Source organism: Sus scrofa, chromosome 6, assembly GCF_054392235.1.
Source record: "Sus scrofa isolate SSC_HxYL_T2T_F1_AM1 chromosome 6, Sscrofa_HxYL_maternal_Yorkshire_Landrace_v2.0, whole genome shotgun sequence".
In the NCBI taxonomy this organism is placed as follows: domain Eukaryota; kingdom Metazoa; phylum Chordata; class Mammalia; order Artiodactyla; family Suidae; genus Sus; species Sus scrofa.
In genome coordinates this window covers 100910686-100932643 of record NC_139388.1, presented here as the reverse complement: position 1 = coordinate 100932643, position 21958 = coordinate 100910686, and the positions used below count along the sequence as shown (strand labels likewise).

General features: G+C 52.0%; 1 protein-coding gene across 1 annotated transcript in view; it reads left to right on the top strand.

Moving 5' to 3' along the window:
- The window catches only part of LDLRAD4 (low density lipoprotein receptor class A domain containing 4), a 176925-nt gene that overhangs the window by 115774 nt on the left and 39193 nt on the right, over nt 1–21958 (top strand). The window contains exon 5 of the mRNA XM_084965707.1: nt 2592–2732. Coding sequence (XP_084821833.1) covers nt 2592–2732 — 141 coding nt within the window. The remainder of the gene's footprint in view (nt 1–2591; nt 2733–21958) is intronic.

The window sequence follows — 21958 nt, the reverse complement described above, 5'->3', positions numbered from 1 at the left end:
CATTAGCTCATGTCCAGGATAGTTTAGTATTATTGCTTCATAATATTATTAATAAAGGATTACATCTGAGAACAGATGCTACATTCCTGGCCGTTTGCCTGGGGACCAAAGTTATTCTGTGGTGTGTGAGGGGGTGAGCTCCCTGGCTTCTCTGGGCCTCAGTTTCTCTGTGAAATCAGGAATCACTGTGACGTCTGAGACCCTGTGTGATCGTGACTATGATTTGATGGTTGTATCCCCCTTTCTCAGTTGTGTTGGGCAGTGGCTTAAGACCCAGGGTGTACACAATTCAGGTTGGTCCTAGTGTATCTTAGCTCCACAAAGAGGGGCCCAGGAGTCTTTGGCCTTAAAGCAGGTTTTCCTGTCGTGTGTAAATCCCAGGATGGCAGAGAGTGACAGGGCCTGGCCTGAGGACGTCTGGTGAAGAGTGAGGCCAGCTCTGCCTGCCGGCGAGTTGCACAGGGAGCCGCAGCCACTGTGCTGGGTCGGGGAGGCCGCAGGTGAGAACCAGGGTGCTTGTTTATAAAGGAAAGCCTCTTGTTTTCCTTGTCGATGTGCAACACACACTTCTGGCCCCCAGACGTGTGAGTGCTTCCCACGCCTAGCAACTCTGCAAGTGGCTGGATGTCCTGCGGTTTGTGGGCTCCAGCATCTGGGGAGTGTGGGCCCAGACATCCGTCACAGGTTCAGGGTGGCGTCACTTGTGCTTGAACCAACCGGTTATAACCAGCCGTAAACTGGAGGTGCCCATGATCCTCCTCAGATATGAGAAATCTGCCCAAGTGGCTTGCAGGGCTCAGGGAAACGATTTACTTATTAGATCACAGGTTTGTCTTAAAGGATGGAACTCGAGAAGGGCAGGGCAGTATAAGGAAAGGCTCGGGGCTTTGCGCGCCTCCAAGCACTGCCTCTGTAGGGCTCCCGTGGTCCCCAGCTCACCATGAACCGCCCTCATGGGTCTGGTTACACAGCAGGAGCTCAGGGCGGGGCTGAGGTCCAACCCTCTGATCACCTTGCTGGCTCCCCAGGCAACAGCCTGTCCTAGGGCCTTCCCCAAAGTCTCCCCCTTAACCAGGGGCTGGTGATGAGTAACACCCAGAGACTTTTGAGGGTGTACATCTCTTCCTACAGCAGGAAGTCTGTCTCTGCAGCAGGTGGGTGTTATTCCTGTGAGGGTGCAAGCCTGTCTCTGCAGCAGGGAGGGTTGCTCTCTAACAGCACCGTGTCATGAGCATAGCTGTGAAGTCGTGTGTGCTGATGCCCAGCCTTTACTATTTTTTGAATAATGGGATTTTAGAGTGGAAGGACCTTGGCCATGACCTGGGCCTGCCCGCCATGTTCTAGAAGACAGTCGAGGAGGAATGAGGGGGCATTGATGGGGGCCCGGGGACACTTTTCCTGAGGTTTGTTCCTGGCAGCTGCCCACTGAGCGCGACGTCCTGAGTGCATCCGCCAGCGTCTCAAGGTGCTCCTGGGGAGATGCTCGGTCCGAACCAGGTGATAGTCACTGGAAGGCATCCAGAGATGTTTCTGTGCCCGTGTGTGTGGAGTTGGGCAATTCCCTTTATCCTCAGTTGCTTAAATTGATAGTGATGTATTAAGTTCACAAATTTATCTTAAAGTCTTATCAAAGTACATTCCATTTTCAGATACTGGTTTGCATGGGTCTCAGGGACCCCGTGTTTACTGCCACCTGCAGAGATGAGGGTCGGGCTCTGCCCTGTTGATTTTTTTTCTTTTTCTTGGTCTTTTTGCCATTTCTTGGGCCACTTCCACGGCATATGGAGGTTCCCAGGCTGGGGGTCTAATCGGAGCTGTAGCCGCCAGCCTATGCCAGAGCCACAGCAACGCAGGATCCGAGCTGCGTCTGCGACCTACACCACAGCTCATGGCAGTGCCAGATCCTTAACCCACTGAGCAAGGGCAGGGATTGAACCCGCAACCTCATGGTTCCTAGTCGGATTCGTTAACCACTGCGCCACGACGGGAACTCCTGTCCTGTTTACATCACTCCTGTGGCCCTTGGCAGGTGCCCTCATGTAGCAGGGAGACATGTGTTTTCCCAGGTTTTATGTGGTGCAGACCGTGCTTGGCGTGCAGCCTGCTGCTGCTTAGGCATGAGCTAAATGAACACTGCAGAGCTTCAGTGTTGCCCAGACCAGAGCCTCAGACGTCTGGGACAAGTGGGAAGCAGAACATATGGCTTCCTTTGGTCAGGCCCTTGGTCCCGTGTCCCCTGACCCTTGCCTGCTGTGTACCCGCCCCCTTCTGCTGGTGATGGGAACTGCCAGGCACATTTTCAGGCCGAGTAGGAGTCCTGTGGCTGTGACCTTTGCCAGGCACTTTGCAGAAGGAAAGCTCCTATGTTCCTGTTTTGCGGGTTAGTGACGTGGGTTGAGTGACGCCTGGCAGGCCCTGAGCGCCCTGGGCACCATCCTAAGCTTTCACTGAGGAAAGTCCTGACCAGGCAGCCCTGGGGCCCCAGGCCTCCCCAGGTGGGTAGACATCCTGAGCATCGAGGGGACGGAAAATAGCACCTCGGGGGCATCAGGCTCACGCTGACTGTGCCGTTTCATGTTGGACTTTTTCAGAGTGCACGTTCACCTGCACCAGCGGCCAGTGCTTGTATCTCGGTTCCCTGGTCTGTAACCAGCAGAACGACTGTGGGGACAACAGCGATGAAGAAAACTGCCTCCTGGTGACTGAGCACCCACCGCCGGGTATCTTCAGCTGTAAGTCTCTCCTGCTGGCCGTGCCTTTGTCACGTGCAGTGGTGTTTGGGGCGGTTAGGAGCAGGGTCCTGGGGAGGTGCGGAGGGTGGTTTGCATTTTCACAAAGGGAACTTTTTTGGGCTTGGAAAGATGATGTGTCTGAGGGTCAGAATTTCATTCTGCTTTCACAGGCAGCAGCAGCAGCACTGTGGCTCGAAAGAGGCTTTTTGCTACTGTCTTAGAAGCACCACCTGATGCCAAGAAATAAAATATTGATTTAGTATTCTTCATACAGGCTTTCTAGAATTTTTAGCATAAGCAAAGAAAAGTACATAATGAGCCCACAATTAATCATGTAATTAATATATGAAAGTAGAAAAGGTTTATGAGACTTTAACAAAAGGTTGTAGTCACGTGTTTCTCTATGGGATGCCGAAGGGAAAGCAGCCTGAGTGCCATGTTGCGTGTGTGACTCCCCAGGCTGGGGCCACAGGCATTTCTTGAGCTGGAAAGAGGTGAAATCGGTGTAGGAAGTTCACTAACTTTTGATCTTGTGGCTTCAATGAAGAGGAAGGAGAAAGGAGGCAGCTTTGAAGCAGTGCGAACATCCTGGGATATGGCCGGCTGCCTCCAGTATTTCCTGGGCTGAGGGACGTGGGTCGAGGTGGAGGATGTTTTTGCAGTATCAGTACCATTAGATGCCCTTCCTGAGATCAACTCCTGTCACCTCGGGTGTCGTCCCCCGCCCCCCCACAGGCGTGCTGACATTGTGAGCTGTTATATTTGCTTTTATTTTTAGATTCTAAAATATTTGTTCTGGAGATCAGACTACGTCATACTGATCCTATAATATGGAATGGGAAGGGATTGTGTGTGTGTGTGTGTGTTGTTTTTAGGGCCACACCCATGGCATATGGAGGTTCTCAGGCTAGGGGTCAAATCGGAGTCGTAGCCACCGGCCTACACCACAGCCATAGCAATGCAGGATCCAAGTGGCGTCTGCAGCCTACACCACAGCTCATGGCAATGCCAATCCTTAACCCACTGAGTGAGGCCAGGGATCAAACCTGTGTCCTCATGGATATTAGATTCATTTCTGCTAAGCCACAACGGGAACTCCTGGGAGGACATTTTTAAAGAGAAACAGTTTTCTCTGTTCCTGCTGTGTTTTTGTTGGGGGAAGCCCAGCAAGAGCCTGAGTGTCTTCTGCCACATATGCTTACTAGAGGCGCTAACCATGTCCTTGTCCCCAAGCTTCTCTGTTGCATCGTTTGTGTTTCTGATGCTGAGCAGGCTGTGCTATGTGCTTTTGTGGTGGTTGCTCCGTGTGTTTCCTCTGGCGACCTTCTCTGTAGTAGCCTTTTCATCGTCAGTGCTGTGATGTGCACAGCGCGTGCCTGGACATGGCCGTGAGTCATGCCACCTCAGCCTAGCCACCGGGTCTAGGTCCTGACCAAGCCCTAGCCTGCAGCTCTGGGGTCTTGGAGCACCACAGGCTTGAGGACTGAGTGCAGCAGTCCACGTGAGGCACTTAGAATCTTGTGGCACTAGCACCTGACAGGTCAGTGGCACTCAAGCCAGGGGTCTTGGGAGGAGAGTGTTGTGGAGGCAGTTGCTGCTTTGTTTTCTCAGCAGACGCTGATGGCATTGGGGAGGGGGGCACGTGGTACAGTACACCCTGTGTGGGACCATGTCTGGCCCCCTGGCCCTAGTTCTGGGTGACAAGCAGGCAGGACACACCTTTGCCCTCCATCTGGGGCGCATCCCAAACCTCTGCATCTGGAAGGTGCTTCTCCTTCGCCTGGGCCTCGCCTTGGCTGCACCCTTGCTTTCCCATCCCTTCCTCCCTGCCGCCCTCCTTTCTTACCATTATTTCCTGGATGTTAAAGCTGACTAATAGCTTTTCCATTCATTTTAAAAACGTGAACTTTTTCATTTTGCTTAGAAGCCAAGTGAGGCAGCTCTATTGGTACATGGCTGGATGTTGCCCAGGAAGGTCCAGGAGTTTGTCATAAGAGACGAATCTCAAGGACCCTGTTGGCAAACTCTTGGTCCCCACTGTTCCGATGTAAGCAGGCCTGGGCCCTTGGAGCCCAAATGGGAGAGTATTTATGCTGTGCGTTCTTTTAAAAAGATTGGAGAGCCAGACAGAATGACAAAGGGCAAGTCAGACGAGGGCTGTGGCTTCAGTTACTCTGGTGCACGTTCCAGCTTCTGAACCCTGGGAAGCCTTAGTTTCTCTGTGAAATGGGGATAACTCCTGCCAGGTGTGGTTGCTCTGAGGGTTTATGTGAAATAATTCACATGAAAAGTGGTGCCTGTAGGCTCAGCGGAAATGAATCTAACTAGTATCCATAAGGATGCAGGTTCGATCCCTGGGCTTGCTCAAAGGCTCAGGGATCGGGCGCTGTTGTGAGCTGTGGTATAGGTTGTAGATGCGGCTCTGATCTGGCATTGATGTGGCTGTGGTGTAGGCCGGTAGCTCCGATTCGATCCCTAGCCTGGGAACTTCCATATGCTGAGGGTATGGCCCTAAATGCAAACAAACAAACGAAGTGGTGCTTGCATCGTCTCATTACTGTCTTCATCACCATACCCTGTGGCCACGTCTCTCAGTGGGACCTCGGTGATGGCTGTCGCCTGTCTGTGCTGCCAGCTTGGGCTCCAGGCCTGCAGAGGTGAGAACATGCACAGAGGTTCTGCCCCTGGGAGGACTGCTGGGGGGCTGCCAGCCGCAGGGGGCTTGCCTGACCTGGCTGGCAGCTCCTGGCTTCTCTGCCAGCACCGGGGGAGCTGGGCTCACCTGTCCCATCTGGGTTTGCCGTGGCCTGTCTGTCCTCTGGGGCCCAAAGCCGTGTCGGTGTTGGAGGCTGATCTAATATTGAACAACTACACTTTCCTCCCCTGCCCCGGTCTGTTAGGAGGAACACAGATACAGGCTTCCCTGCTTCTGCTGCAGCTGTGGAATGAGGCTCAGAGGCTGGCCACTTGTAAGGGGTTCCCAGGGCCACTAGCCTGGGTTCCTGCGGCAGGCAGACCGTATGCCTTCCAAGGAGGTGCCTGGTGAGGGCTGCTACCTCCTCTCCACCTTCAAACTTGGAAGATTACAGGAATTCTTGTCCATCCTGTTGCATTCCAGAAAAGCCAATGGCTTTCTCCTCATTCCTATTTAAGAGCAAGAGTAACTTCCTTGATCTGCTTTGTGCCTGCTCAGGGGGCCTGTTCAGTGTCCTCCTTTGATGGCACCTAGGCTGACACAGGGCGGAGTCAGTTTCCTCCCTGTGTGGTTGGCCGTGGGTGTGCACGTGGCTCACATGTCTTGGCCATCTCTGTCATTTCATATTTGCTAAAATTTGGCATGAATTAAGGTTGGAAAGAAAATGTCACTGTCATTTGTGAGGGTAGCACTGCTAATGTTAATGGAAGCCCTTATTGTAGCCATGAGAAATTCTCTGACTCCCAGAATATTTTTGGACCCTAGATTGAGTAGTTTCATCTGCTCCTCTACCCTGCCAGTCCACGGCTGAGGCCCATCGTGTCCCCCATGACATGCTGTGCCACATGGAGCACTGGGCTGCACTGAGGTCCCCGGGGTGGTGGGGCGGGGGGGTAGCATTTTGTTGGATGTGTCCATTTACAAAAGAAGGAAATGCCAGTAGTTCCCGTTGTGGCTCAGTGGTTAACGAATCTGACTAGGAACCATGAGGTTGCGGGTTCAATCCCTGGCCTTGCTCAGTGGGTTAAGGATCCGGTGTTGCTGTGAGCTGTGGTGTAGGTTGAAGACACAACTTGGATCCCATGCTGCTGTGGCTCTGGTGTAGGCCGGTGGCTATAGCTCCAATTCGACCCCTAGCCTGGGAACCTCCATATGCCGTGGTCACGGCCCTAGAAAGGGCAAAAAGACCAAAAAAAAAAAAAAAAAAAAAAAAAGAAGGAAATACTATTGACCTAAACGCTAGCTTTCTTTGTGTTTTCTCTTCTTCCACTAAACAGTGCACTTCTGAGCACCAAAAATACAATGTTACAGAAAAAATTATTATTTATAAAAATCAAATTATTTGTATACAGGTATTTACAGATAAAATTACTGAGTGCCTTCTTTGGTCTTTGGACCAGGCGTGCTGGGGAGGGGAGGAAGGCAGATCCTGTGCTCAGGGGCTGACAGGTTGGGGACAAAGACTGTCCTGCAGAGATGACTGACATGAACAAGGGCGCTGAGCCAAGTGGCCGCAACTCATGATTCAGGCGCCTACGGGGGGATGACATCCGTGGGATGCAGTCACGGCCACAGTGGCTTCCAGGAGATGGACGCTGGCTGTCAGAGCCCAGGAGGCTTCGTTTGGGAGGGCGAGGCCTGGCCGGTGCGGGCAGCCCAGAGCAGGAGGATGTGCCCTGCGCCTGGAGTCCACGCCTGCATCGGGAGCGGGCGCATCTTCTGGCTGCCAAGAGGAAGCCACCAACAGCCCTGGAAGCGCTGGGGCTGAGGGGGCTGCTGGCAGGACAGACCTCCCCTACCAGGGTCTTCCTGCCTCTAGGCTCAGCCTGCAGAGCCATCTATGGTGATGGCCTTCCCCGCCAGCTGCTGCGCAGTTCCTTCTGAACAGAGAGGGTCCGATTCAGGGCAGGTGGCTGCATGGCACTCCCGCCCCTGCTGGGGTCTTTGCTTCTGTCTTGGCTGGTGGCCGTAAACCTGTACTTCAGTCAAGGGAGCTGGCACTCACGCAGGCAGGGTTTGAGCTTCAGGACTTCCGAGCCACTTGGGGTGATAACAGCTGAATAAGATAAACTGATGGCCGACATCTGGGCCTAGTGGCTTCTTCCCAGCCACTCCATGTTCCTCAGCTTGTCTCCGAAGGGCCCGGCCGCCTTTCATCCCCAGCCTCACCGCCCTCACGCTTGCTGTGGCTCCTTACCTCCCATGGATGCCGTCCACTCATTCACTCAATGTCAGAGGATGCAGTTGACACAGCGTGTGTGACAGTGTCTTGACTCGTGTCCAGGGTTGGTGAATGGCCAGGTTCACAGCCATGCAGAAAGCCTCTGGGCATGCAGGCTTCACCAAGATTGGACTTCTGTGTTTTTCTGTAATGATTTCAGCAGCATTAACAGTAATGCCTGAGTATCACCCGGTTTCCTGTTGGAATTCATATTCTTCCAGTCGTCTCGGAAGCATGTGTTGTGTTTGTAGTGCGTGTGTTTGAAGCGGGGTGCAGAGGGGCCCTTGGTGTTGTCCCAGGTGCTTTCACGGGCCCCAACGGAGACCCCGTGTCCCTCTCACTTGCTGTCACTTGGGTGGCAGGTTGGACCGTCCCATGGCGACTTCACTTCCTCCCCAGGACGTCACTGTCTGTGCTCACCGCCCCTAGACTCCCTGTCAGCTGGTGGTGGGGTCTCCAGCTTTGGGGAGGGGGTGCAAATGCCACATGTGAAGCCGCTTTGAGGTGCTGCTCCCTATCAGGAGGCTCGTCCTGCCTGGCCGTCTTCTTGTCGTGTGATCACCGTCAGTCACCAGCGTGTGCAAAGCAGTCGTGACCTAATTGTCCACTTACTGGTGGTGGGTCTGTCTCTGGAGGAAGCACCCTTAGCTCTGCGATGCCAGCAAGTAGATCTCTTGTTGGATCAGCTTTCTTAGCATGAGAGGCTCCCTCGGGCCCCTCACTAAGATTTTCTTTACCCACCACTGCAATCCAATGAATTACATGGTACGCCTGCTGCCCTTGAGGACCAGCCCCTGTGGTTTTTTGAGGGGTCTGACTCCCCGTGGCCCATTCAGCTTTAGGAAGTGAGGCTCAGGATCGCAGGGTCCTGCCCCCATGCCGAGGACTCACCTGGCCCATCCCTCCCTCTCCTCCTGGCCTCTGGCTCTCACCTTCCTCCCTCCGCTCCTGAAGCGCTTCCTGTTGTATCCACCCTGCAGACCCAGGGGCAGCCTCGCTTCAGGGCCCCAGCAGCCCTGAGAGTCCCTGAGGCCCCTGGCACCTCTCCTGCCTTCTCCTCCCGCGCCGCCCATCCCTCTCTCCCCTCCTGAGCTCTGAGCCTGCCCCTTCTTACTGAGCAACAACTGCGCTCTCCTGCTGCTTTTGCTGGGTTGCCTGTCTGTTGCCAAATCCCATGGCCTTTTCTCTATTTCTTCTCTTTCTGGTCTTTTCCCTGCAGTTGGGAAGGCCAGTCACCCCTCTCTGAGATTCTCTGTTCCCTTAGGGTCTGGTCTCTGGGCACCTCCAGTTTTCCGTCTCGGTGGCATTCCTCTGACCCCCAGGCTCCAGCCTGGCCCACGGTTCTCCCTTCTGGCCCTTGTCTGTGCAGCTTGGACACCACTGGGTGTCAGAGCCGTGCTGTATTCTCACCTCCAATGCAGATGATATGTCCCACTGCTTGTCAGGCTTCTTTCAAGCCTCTCCAGCCCCTGAGCATTCAAAGCTGAACCAGCTATTTCTCCCCCACCCCACCCCAGACCAGCCAGTTCTTCTTTTGGTATTTTCTGCTGTAGTGTTTTGACCATCTGCTGCTTTCATCATGTTGGTCACCGTTGCTGACCCCCATTCCCCAGCCAGGAAGAATTCCTCCTCCTGGGACCTGCAGCATCTTGGGTGCCTCCTAAGGGGCTGATTGCTGTTGGATCCTTACATATGGACAAGAATAATTCCCAGTAGATACTGTGCTCCCAGAAGACAAATGCTCTGCTTATGTCTGTGGATGCCTTGACGCTCCTAACAGCATGCACTGGACATGTGGATACTTGCAAAGTATGGAATTGAATTAAAAACCATTTATCCTTCTCCTGCTGCTTCCCTACATCTTGTCAGCATACCCAGATGCAGCAGAGTATATCCCCCCTAATTAGGGTTCACTCTGTGCCACCATGTGGCAGGAGGCTCTGTACTTTGCTGGAGTCCAGGTCACAGTGCAGAGCCCCGAGGAGGCCAGCCAGTGAGGCCCAGAGGAGACCTGTCTAGAGGTGTGCCTGTGTGCAGGCATGTGTGCATGTGTGTGGCCATGTGTGGGCCTGCGCACATGTGCAGGTGCATGCGGGCATGTGCAGGTGTGTGAGCAGGAGTGTGTGGGTGTGTGCGGCATGTGCACATGTGTGGGGTGTGTGGGAGTGTGCGGGTGTGCTTCCTGGGGCAGATCCTGCCTCCTGCCAGCATTTCCCTGGGCTGGGCTGACTGGGCTGTAACAGCCCTGGACAGTGTGCTGGTCCTACTGTATGTTCCAGCTACAAAGTACAAGACGAAGCCCTGAGTTCAGTCCGGAGTGACCGCTCACTGACCGAGGCCTCGGGAGTGTTGATTAACTTCCTAATCCTGATTTTCTTTGTGGAACGAGGACGGAAATAGTATCAGTTTCTCCCTCAAAGGGTTGATTTAATAAAATAGTTTAGGTAAAGCAATTAGAGTAATGCCTGGCACGTAGTAAATGCTCAATTAATATTATTGCGTTTACAGCCCTGTTTCTCTGCTCTCTTTTAAAATTTGTTTTGAAATAATTTTCAAACTTAAGGTTACAGATTTCATCCTTTTAAATCATTTTGTCTCTATATATTTACATTTTACTTTTCCCTGAACTGGTTCTGAATAAGGTGCAGGCACCGTGTCTCTCTACCTGCAAATACTTCACTGTATTTCCTAAGAGACCTTCTCTTCCATAACTACAGTCTGGTCACCAAAAGGCAGACAAAGTCACGCTGATGCAGTGCTGTCTTCTCTTAGACAGCCATCACCTTGGTCTGGTCTTGCCCAGTAGCTCATGTTTCTGGACAAATGGCTGAAACGCTGCTGGGAGGAGGATTAAATTTTGTAGGCCAGGTGCCCACACCAGGACTCACCAGCCTGGGCCCTTGCCCTGCTGCTTCCCTTGTGTCTCACATTCATGTGTCCAGAGGGGAAGCTGCAGCACGACTGCGTTCTCCAATGGTGAGCACTGCGTGGCCTTTATCTGAAGGCCTGCAGCTTCTTAGGATGGGGCTGAGATGGGCCGAGGGCTGCCCTTTGCTGAGTGCCAGCTGTTGATAAGCATTGTCGCATTTATCTCTTGAAATCTAGGAAGGTTGCCTAGGAGACAGTGCTCAGAGAGGTTAAGTAATTTATCCAGGGTCACACAGCTAGAATATGTTGGAAGGAGAAGCTGGACTTGGGCTGTGGATGGGATTTTGCTTTTAGGTCCTGCTGTTTTTTTTCCATGATATATTTGGGAAAAGTAAGGATTTACTCATCACTTTTTAAAGGTGTATAGCGTGGAGATCAAAGAAACAAATCTATTGTCATGAAGGCCCACAGAACCGAGTGCTCCAAGAGCAACTGTTTATGTGACGGTTTTAATTGATACAGAGATGATGATAAGCTTGGTTTCATCATGGATTACCAAACAGATTCCACAACATTAACTCAGGGGACCCAGTGTGTCAGGGATCATTGGTTTCTCAGAGTTCTCTCGGGTTTCCGCTGCTAATGGGTTAGTGGTTAATCCCTTCTTCAGCTCTGCTGGCTGTGGACCGTTTCTGTGACCTAGAGGAAGGTGAGAGTGCAAACAGGGTGTTGGGGGGCCCAGTGAACAGATCCCCCCCCCACCTGGCACCTTCAGAGGGTCAGAACTTCGGTCAGGGGGCCCAGGTGGCTCTGTGCTGCTTCTGCCGCCTTGGTCAAGTCCATGGCTGAAGCCAGTCAGTGAAGCAAGCACTGTAGTGTGTGTTCTTTTGACAGGGCTGCCCTTTTTCAATTTAAGGAAAGAATCCATGGCCAGACATGTACTGGCTTGTGTGATGGCCTTTAAACAGGTTTGGGGGCAGGGTGTCACTGCAGCAGCCCCCACCACCCAGAGGGGCCAGCTCACCCCTCCTTCATGACTGCAGGCCTGTTGGGTTTGTGCCTCTGTTTCTCCAAGATGGTTTCTGATCAATTAAAATCTTGTAAGTTCTTGAAAGACAGCTCTGCCTTTTCAAATAAACAAAGGCAGGAACAAACGGGAGGGAGTTTAGTAAACCCTGGGGTTCTTTCCTCCTGCTGGGACACTAAATTTACGTGGATAAAAACAACCTCTTAGATTTACATTTTGATTCTGTTACTGTTTTCCTGTGTGTGGGACTGTCCCACTTCAGATGAAATTTATCCACTTCTTGAAATATTTAGCAGTCTAGTGTGGATGTTAATGAGAGTCTGGCAGTGCTATTTTGAGAAGGCAACAATGATAGTAATTTTCAGTGTCAGATTCCTGCTTTGCAAGGCAAGCGGAGCGGGGCGGGGGTGGGAGGAGGCAGCTTCGTCCTAATAGCGCTGGCCTGCCAGGCAGACGGTCATGAATACTGTCTAGACAGCCTGCCTGCAAGCTTGGTCTCTGAGGACCCCTGAGCCACCGGCTGAAGTACCCGGGAGGGTCAGGGCAGGCTCTTCTGCTGGCGGAGTGAGGTCCATGCCCCCCTGTCCCTGGGGAGTGGGGGTGCATGTTACTCATCAGTCTCGGTGCCCCCTCCTTGCCCCGGGCATCAGGGAGAGATCTGTACCCCAGAATGCAGGGTCCTTCCACCCAGACAGCCAGGCCCTGGACGGATGGACGCAGACCGCTGGCCAGGTTGGGCACCGGTGCTGCTGCTGCTGCTGCAGTTGACACTGGCTGAGAGGTTGGTTCCAGGGTTTCTTACTTAGGGCGGCTTTTCAAGCCTCTGCTGGCCATCCTTTCTGATGAATTTCTGGGAACTTTCCCCTCTGCTCACAGTGCTGAGGGGGTGGAGAGCTCTCCCAGAAGCTGGCTTGGCTGCACCCCGGGACGCGGACTCAGGCACCTGCCGATGGTGGCCCTACTCAGTGCTTCCTCGGTGCGGGGAGCCAGTTTCTGCCCTTGAGACCTCAGTCTGAGGGAGGGGGAGGGGAACCACTCTCAGGATGGGGGTGGGGGGAGGGAGCATTCAGGTCAGGAAGGGCCTCCTCGCTAGATGTGACGTCATTGTCATGGATTTGCCTCAGAAAACTTACCCGAAAGCCTGGAAGGGACCCTGTCTTTGAGGAAGTGCAGAAATAAAGCTGGAATTCACTTGTCGCCGGAAGCTCCCTATCCTGCAGTGACCTCGGAATCTGCCACCAGTGCTCCAGTCCTTTCAGTGGAAAGGCCAGATAGGCCTTTGATTTGGAAAAAACTGCCAACAACTAAACTTAGCAATCATTTTTTCACTCCTTCATCCGTTCTTGTTAGGTCCTAAGAGCCAACAGCAGAGAGAAAGCTAGAGGGTATTTGATTTTTCCTTCCCCGGGGAGAAAAAGGCAATCAAAGATGGAAAATATTCTTTCAGTCCCTGGAGAAGAGAGTTCTCGTGTCCAAGGGCTGGAGCCATGGGCAACGAGGAGTCCAGCCTCCCAGATCTTCGTCTGGAGCATAGGGGCTTCCAAGGCATCGTTGAAACTGGCCTGCCACCCGGCAGCACCCACGTGGCCTCAAGGCATGAAGCCAACTTAGGACGGCCTCGGGCATCTGTAGCTCAACCCCGCCCCCCAGCCCCTCCCGCCTTGTGGCCCTGCTTGGTTACCATCAGAGAAGCAGAGTCATCTGCCTATGGCAGTGACCCCTGAGATTTCTGGGGTCCTGTGGGTGCGAGCCTTGGCCAGGACAGAGACACAGGCAGTGGAGCCTGTGGCCATCCAGCTTTTCAGGGCCTGTGCAAATATTAGATACCTGGAGAAAATGACACCGCTTCTGTGATAGGCAAAGAAACTGCACAATCAGAATGAACACAAATCCTTAAAAGTTGGCAGGACTTAGCAACATAGCGCCCAGTCGGCCTATCACCGTCTCCCGTGGTGAGTGCACCTTTGGTTTAGGACATGTCTGTGTAGCTGCAGGTGCCCATGTGGCCGGGTACAGACACAGGCAGCCTGCATCCTGGTGAGGGCGGGGCCGAGCTGGCCCCCAGGAAGCCCTCCTGTGCAGTCAGGGTGGCAGAAGGCGGTGGGGAAGCTCAGGAGCAGCGATGCTGGGCTGCCAGTGGCAGGAGCTGCGTCTCAGAACATCTTGACAGCGGCCCTTCCGCCTTCTGGAAAATACTGCAGCTGAGAATCGCATGCTGCAGTCAGACAAAAGGAGGCAAAATCTCTTTTTAAAAGTGTTTTTCTTCACTTGTTCTCTGGCATAATGTCTGCATTTATGGACAGCGCCTCTCAGCCATTCATGAAATGACTGCCTCTTACACATGAAAAAACCTGGCTATTCTAAATTAGAAAGGCAAGCTTTAATCTAGTTCAAGGAACTGGGGAAATGGACTTCTTTTCTCACTTTCAGCCCCATTTCCCTACTTAATATTAACTGTGGCTGTTTCTCCTGATTTAGGGGGTTTTCTCTGGGAATACGAGTGAGCTACTCACAGGGTAAGGAAAAGACAAGCCTTTCAAGTGCAGGTGGAGCTTCCGAGGTCTCCTAGTTTGAAGATCTCTGATAAACACAGCAGTTTGTCCACGTAGCTGGGGACCCTACATCTAGCTGTTGGGCTGTATTTTCTAATACGGTTTTTGTAATAGGAAACCTCTCAGCAGAGAAGTGTCCCTCCCAGTGGCACGAGGGAGGTGTTTACATTGTCTCATCTGCGCTGAGGGGTAGAGAAAGGTCATTTTCCATAGAACTGCTCTAAACTGATAAATGAAATCAGACATTGCATATGTTCATCCCCTGCATTTTTCTGAGCTCGTGTCAGACGGTAGACCCTTGTCAGTGTTTTGGTTTCCTTACTAAATGTCTGATTATACCTGCTGCCTTTTAGGCTCAAACTCTTACAGCAAGGCTTCCTGTCTTTCTGCGTCAGTGGATGATATAACGGAGACTGCCTGCCTCAGGGAGGGCCTGGCGGTCACGGTGCACCCAGGCTTTCCACTGGGAAGTGATGGGGCTTTGGAGGGAGGGGGCCACTGCTTTCAGAAGCACTTGGGGCCCTCAGAGCCTGGCTGTTTGAGTTGTATGCCCCGTAGGTGGGGCATACAAAGCTCTCCTTCCTTTCACCCCCCCCCCCAGGGGTTTAGGGCACAGCTGGTTTAGTGAATTCATGCCTGATGGACAGCACTTCTTGTCCACATGCACCTGCCCTGGCAGTGCCTGCTGCTGGGTTGGCCTGGCCTCAGGGCTGGCACATGCGGTTTCCTGTTGCTCAGGGCCGGTCCTGCTCTCTGTGCTGGGACAAAGGGAGTGAACATGGTGGCTGCAGGAAATGACGCCCTGCCCAGGATGGTGCCTTTGGACCTGAAGTCAGGTGACTTTTCTCCCAGAAGCTCCCTGGTAAAAATCTGCCCAGCTGTTAGCAAGTACGGTGCTGTTTTCTCATTTGTCAGGTCATGTTTACCCTGTATAATATCTACCTTTCAAAAGCTGGATATATTTTCTGTCCCTGATTTACTTAAGTAGTGCTCAGGTACAGCATCCATGGGAAATCAGCTAATCAAATAGCATGCCCACTTTTCATTCGCCTCCTGCATTTTCATTTACCCGGAAGGTTGGATGAATATATTCAAATTCTGTTAGCATAGTGAAGTCAGAAACGAAAAGGTCACTTCACCTTTGACACCTTCTTAAAGAATCGGAGTTCTCGTTGTTCGTGGCTCAGTGGTTAACAAATCCGACTGGGAACCATGAAGTTGTGGGTTTGATCCCTGGCCTTGCTCAGTGGGTTGGGGATCCAGCATTGCCGTGAGCTGTGGATCCCTGCGGCTTGGATCCTGCGTTGCCGCAGCTCTGGCGTAGGCTGGCGGCTATGACTCCAATTAGACCCCTAGCCTGGGAACCTCCATATGCAGCGGGAGCAGCCCAAGAAATGGCAAAAAGACAAAATAAATAAATAAATAAGAATCATACAGTGTGAGGACACTCGCCTATGAGTTAGGGACAGATGCACAGTCCTGAATGTTTGAAGCTGCCGAAAGTAAGTGACGGGGTGACAGAGGGATGGGTTATGCTTTTGGAGACCTTCTCATTCATTGCTTGATGGATTCGGCAGTTATTGGCATCGGGGTCTGCATTTGTTGGTGGAGGACATGGAGCCAAAAGGAAATGGGGTTTCCTAATAGGGCTTGTGGCTTGGCAGAAGATTGCTGTGGGAGGGACGCTACATCCATCACAGCAATTTCCTCCTCTTCACTGAGAGCGTTTTTCTCTATTTCTAAAGCAATTATAAGTTATGGAAAACTATAATGCTGCAAGTCAGGCCACTATCTAAAATCTCAACCTCTTCATACTCTCTGCCTGCTTTGTTGCTTTTTCCTTACCACTTGTCATTAATTAACATACTGCACTTTTTTTTTTTTTTGCTTATTTAGGGCCACACCCACAGCATATGGAAGGTCCCAGGCTAGGGGTTGAATCGGAGCTACAGCTCCTGGCCTACACCACAGCCACAGCAATGCCAGATCCGAGCTGTGTCTATGATCTATACCACAGCTCATGGCAACACTGGATCCTTAACCCACTGAGCAAGGCCAGGGATCGAACCCACATCTTCATGGATCCTAGTTGAGTTCCTTAACCACTGAGCCATGAAGGGAACTCCCACATTTTACTTATCTTTTTTATTTTCTGTCCCAGAAAGTTACTCTGTGAGAGTAAGTGTGTCTGGTGTGAAATACACTTTGGACTTAGAGCATTGTCAGGGACTATGGTTAATATGTGCTGAATGAAGTAATGATGCTCAGAGCATAGTTTTTATATAGTAACACATCTTTTGCAATTAGTTATCTTTTTTTTTTTTTTGGCCATGCCTGTGCCATGTGGAAGTTCCCAGGCCAGGGACTGAACCCGCGCCACAGTAGCAACCCAAGCCACTGAGGTAACAATGCCAGATCCTTAACCCATTAAGACCCAAGAGAAAGCCTATCTTTTTAGCAAATAATGAAATTGGAATTCAACATAAAAGAGTCAACCAGGAGTTCCCATTGTGGCGCAGCAGAAATGAATCCGACTAGGAACCACGAGGTTGCGGGTTCGATCCCTGGCCTTGCTAGTGGATTAAGGATCTGGCATTGCTGTGAGCTGTGGTGTAGGCTGGCAGCTTAGCTCCAATTTGACCCCTAGCCTGGGAACCTCCATATGCCGTGGGCGCGGCCCTAAAAAGACAAAAAAAAAAAAAAAAAAAAAAAAAAAAAAAAAAAAAAAGAGTCAACCAGTGTAATACACCACATTAATAGAATGAAAGGGAAAATCATGGTCATCTCAGTAGACAACAAAAAAGACATTTGACAAAATTTAACATCCTTTCATGATAAAAAAAAAAAAAACACTTAAGCACTTGAGTAGAAAGGCTCTTTCTCAGCGAAATAAAGAGCATTTATTAAAACCCCACAGTTAACATCATACTCTATGGTGAAAATCTGAAACTTTTCCCCCTAAAATCAGGAACAAGACACGGATACCACTTTTGCCATGGCAATTCAATATCACACTAGAAATTCTAGTCAGAGCTCTTAAACAAGAAAAGGAAATAGCAGTCACCCAAATTACAAAGAAGGAGATGAAACTATCCCTATTTGCTGATGACACGATCCTGTTGTAGAAAATCCCAAAGAATCTGCACAAGAGGTCCTTGAGCTACAGACAAACTCAGCAGACTTGCAGGAAGAAGAGAAACACAGAGGTTTGCAGGGCACGAACCAGTGTGTGGCCGTCGGGATAGAAGAGTTGCTTCTTATTTAGGGCTGCGTGCTTCAGAGCTCTGTTTTGGAAATTAGTCTGTTTGCAAAAGGCCAAGTTACTCTCCATAAATGCTGAAAATTTGAGATCCTGTCAAAACAATTGGAACTGCTATTTTTAATTTCAATTAAGCCAAATAAGCTGCCCCTCGAGTAGTAAGTGTTCTTCTGCTTTGAAATCACCGAAGGGGAATTTCTGGCAAAGCCTGCAGGTCTTCTGAGTTCTTTCCTATGGTTCAGCTTTAACATCTCTTCAAATCACAAGAATCAGGCTACTTGGCAATAAAGAGTGAGTTTTAGATAACCCTGTGTGGTTTTGCACACTGTTGGACCAAGCTCCTCTCTTTTTCTGTGTGTGTGTGTGTGTGTGTGTAAAACCAAATACAGAGTTCCTGTTGTGGGTCAGCATATTAAGAACCCAACATAGTTTCTGTGAGGATGTGGGTTTGATCCCTGGCCTCACTCAGTGGGTTAAGGATCCAGCATTGCCACAAGATGCAGTGCAGGTCACAGACGCACCTCAGATCCTACACTGCTGTGGCTGCAGAGCAGGCTGGTGGCTGCAGCTCTGATTCGACCCCTCGCCTGGGAACTTCCATAGACTGCGGGTGCAACCCTAAACACACACACACACACACAAAAAAACCCTAATACATATCTTTAAGACTCATATAAAGAGAAATAGTTCTGAAAAGCTGTATTCAGTAGCTGTATGAGAGCTCCCTGTCTGTCTTCTGGAACAGCTGTAAGTGTGCCCGCCTATCACAGAAAGCAGTATTGGCCTTGCACATGCTCACAAACTGAAGAGGTGATGCTGGGGGTTGATGGAGGGTCTGGCACCGGGTAGGACTGGAGTCAGGAAAGGCGGGCTCCTCCTCAGGAAGATGCTGTAAGGAGGGAGGCTGGTGCAGAGAAAGGGAGTCAAGTCTTACCTTTGTCACCATAAGAAACCTTGGGCTGGCGCTTGCTCTTGAGGTGAAAGTTGGGCTTGGGGAGAAATCTGGAAGTAGACATTTGATGTAACACCATACGAGCCCTGTATGGAGACTTCAGGTGAAGATACTCTTTATTCATTCAGCAAATACTGGGCACCTCCTGTATGCCTGGCACTGTGAGCAAGGCAGCCGGTTTCTGACCTCACAGACCTTGTTTGTGTGCCAGAAAAGAGCCAGTGAATGACATTAATGACCTGGATGGTGTAGGGGAAGGTGATGCCTGCTTTGGAGGAAAGTGAATCAAGGAATGGGGACTAGAATTGTTGGGGTGTCAGGCAGGGCCTCATTGGAGGGGGTGACTCTGCCTGGTGACCCTGCAGACCCAGTGGGAAAGGCCCCTCTGTGCGCAGGCCCTGGGGCCGAGCCTGCTGGTGTCATTGAGAGACATCGCTGGAGCAGCAGCCTGGCAGGAGGGCATCCTGGAAGTGAGGTGGACTCGAGCAGAGGGGGTGCCTGCTGTGACCCGTGTCAGGCTCCGGGTGGAACGACACGAGGGTGAGGAGTGGCAGGTGTGTGTCAGTGCCAAGTGGTCAGGTTGGCAGGGGTCGAGGTCAGCTGAGGCTGTGAGAGCCTCAGGGGAGGCAAGGGGTTGTGAGCTGCCAGGCAGGTGCAGTGGGCATCATGTGGCTCCAGTGTGACAGGGCGGAACCCAGGGCACCAGGCTGGACAGTGACACGGTGGGGGGAGCCCAGTGTGTGCTAAAAGGGGAAGGGGAGTGAGGGAAGCTGATATATATATATATATTTTTTTTTGGTCTTTTTGCCTTTTCTAGGGCTGCTTCCCGCAGCATCTGGAGGTTCCCAGGCTAGGGGTCCAATTGGAGCTGTGGCTGCCACAGCCACAGCAATGTGGGATCCGAGTCGCGTCTTCGACCTATACCACAGCTCACGGCAGCGCCAGATCCTTAAGCCACTGAGCAAGGCCAGGGATCGAACCCGCAACCCCATGGTTCCTAGTCAGGTTCGTTAACCACTGAGCCACGAAGGGAACTCCGGGAAGCTGATATTCTGTGTAGTTTGGAAGTTTTCAGTTATTTCTCTTGTAATAACATACAGACCTTTAAAGTTGCTCACAGTTTTTATCCAGAAGGTTCTGATTTTCTTTGATAGACATCCTATTTCTTTATTTCCAGTGATACCCTTTAATGCAGGTGGATGGAAAAACACACCTCTGAGGCCCTAACCCATTTCTGTCCAGGCACTCTATTACCCCTGTGTCCCAGAGGGAGCAGTGCTAAGAAAGGGCCTTCTCTGGAAGACCAAGGACTGCCCTTTTCCTTGCAGCGGGGCTTTGCAGCTCATCGTGTGCCTTCAGACCCCATTCTGAGGATAAAATAAAACCAGGAAAGGTTCAAGGTGTGTTCTCTGGGAGGAGGGAGGCCTGTGTGGGTTACAAGTCAATACTGATTTGATTTTCTTAGAAATCGGTGTTTAGTCTAAATTGCAGTGTTCCCCCCGCCCCGCTCCCAGCTTACGCTTGATCTCTCCATGTCTGTAGCTGGTCTGCTGGAGAAAATGATCAGGTAAGAGCCTGGGACTGGGAGGAAATGGTCAAATTGCTGGGCACACCAGCCAGGTGGCACAGCCAGTCCCTTCCTCTCTGATGCCATTGGGAAGGGTGACAACATGGCAGGCTCAGAACCGAGATGCTGCCTCAGGCTCCATGTTCCCCGGGCGCCCTGCCCCCCTCTGGTGCAGATCCAGGCGCAGGGCACTGTGGGCTTTTCTTGAGTCTTGAGTGATCCCTGTGTGTCGTCCCAGCTGGGGGCCTCCTCTTGGCCTCGTGAGGCAGCAAGGGCCAGTTCTGGACAGATAGAGAGATGCTGCTGTCTGACACAAGTGGGCTTTGGCAGCGGGGCAAGGAGGGCTTGCCCACGGGTGTTGGGGGCCTTTGCTGGGAGATGCTGGATCCACTGGTTGGGGCAAAAAGTCAGAGTGAGCAAAATATGTATTTTTGGAGTCATTTTAGAGAATGAGTTTTAAGCTCTGGTTTTTATGGTACCTTGGAGAATGTTGGAGACACTCTGTCTCACAGATGAGCATTCTCAGGAGCCTTTTCTCTGTCAGAATTGGATGGAACCATCTCCCAGGAAGGACAGCTGGTAATACACATAGCAGCGCAGGTGCCTGGGGTCCCTTTGCTTTTCCAGATGAGTGTTTTGGGGGTGGACTTAAATGTCCTTCATCATTCTTTAAAGTGGCTCAAGCTCAGCCTTGGATATGGCAATATTATTACACATATTTTAACATTTATGGTAGAGAATTGTTCTAAAAATTTAGAATCTAGTTTTTACTTCTGCAGCTCTTCTATGGATTGTGGAAAAGCATATTACATGGTGGCTGTGATGTCTGGTGATACCAGCTACGTGCTGTAGAAATCCTTGGAAGTGCGTTGTCAGCTACCATTCACTGAACACCTGCTATTTGCTGAGACTGCGCCAGGGGTTGGGCCTCAAGGATGAAGACAGACCCCTGTCCCCCCAGAAGGGAGCTCAGTGGTGGGAGAAGTCATGAGAACGGCGGGGCCCAGGGGGAGCATTGCTACCACTGGGACATGTGAGATCCCACCCATGCCTGAGCTTGCTTCCGAGAGCCAAGAGGGCTTCCTAGAGGAGGTGACAAAAACTTACTTTAGGTGATAGAGCATCGCCTGCCTGGCCTAGATGTCACCCTTGAGTCCTCCTGAGTTGGGGACCAAACCAGCTCACTCTGGTCTCACTCACTTTGCATCCTTTGGCTGCTGGGGATCTGCTCCTTCAGCCTCCCCGGAACCACGATGGAGAGGGGCTGACAGGGCCCGCCTTCCCACACCTGGCGGAGCCCCTGGGGGTGGCGGGGGTGACCTCTGCCTTTTGCTCCAGCTTTGTGCTTTGCTGTGAGGCAGTGTGTCTTAGGCGCTTGGTTGGGCACAGATCTGGGGGTCAGGAAGGCCTGAGTCTGACTCTCGGCCCAGCAGCCCTGGCCCGGAAATGGCATCACAGCCTGCACTGGGTACAGGTGGTGGGGGGGGTCCCCGGAGAAGGTGGCACCGAGCGTGGGAGCCATCCGCATGGGGCACAAGGAACAGCAGGTTGGAGGCCCAAGTGGCCGGAGCAGTCAGAGGTCAGAGGCCCTGGTGGGGCCTCGTGGTCCTGGGTGAGGAGTTTGACTTTAACTAGGGGTGAGGGGAGTGCAGTATAGGCCCGCGGGCTGGACGCGTATGAGCTGACTTGAGTTTTTAAAGGATGGCCTTGACCACACCAGGGAAAGGAAGCCATCTGCTCCCTGGGTCCAACTCACCTGCCCCAGATCCAGAGACACAGCCCCTGCCTTGCGGGTCGTCATACACACCTGCTCTGGGCTCCACTGGGGTCCTTGTTCCTCCATCCACAGCCCAGGGCAGCCGTGCCTTCCACACTCTGCCACCTTGGAGGGGTGGGGCCACGTGGCACCGGGCCTGAGTGTGTTGGGGAATCACGTGTCTGCCCTTGTCCCCGCCTCCCTTCTAGGTACCTCTGGGCACAACCTCTGACATTCACGGGGCGCCTGAGGGGTGAGGCCTCTGGGCCTTTTCAGTTATGACAGACACGTCTTGTCCCATTGCTGCATCTGGTGGGCACGCTTCTGCT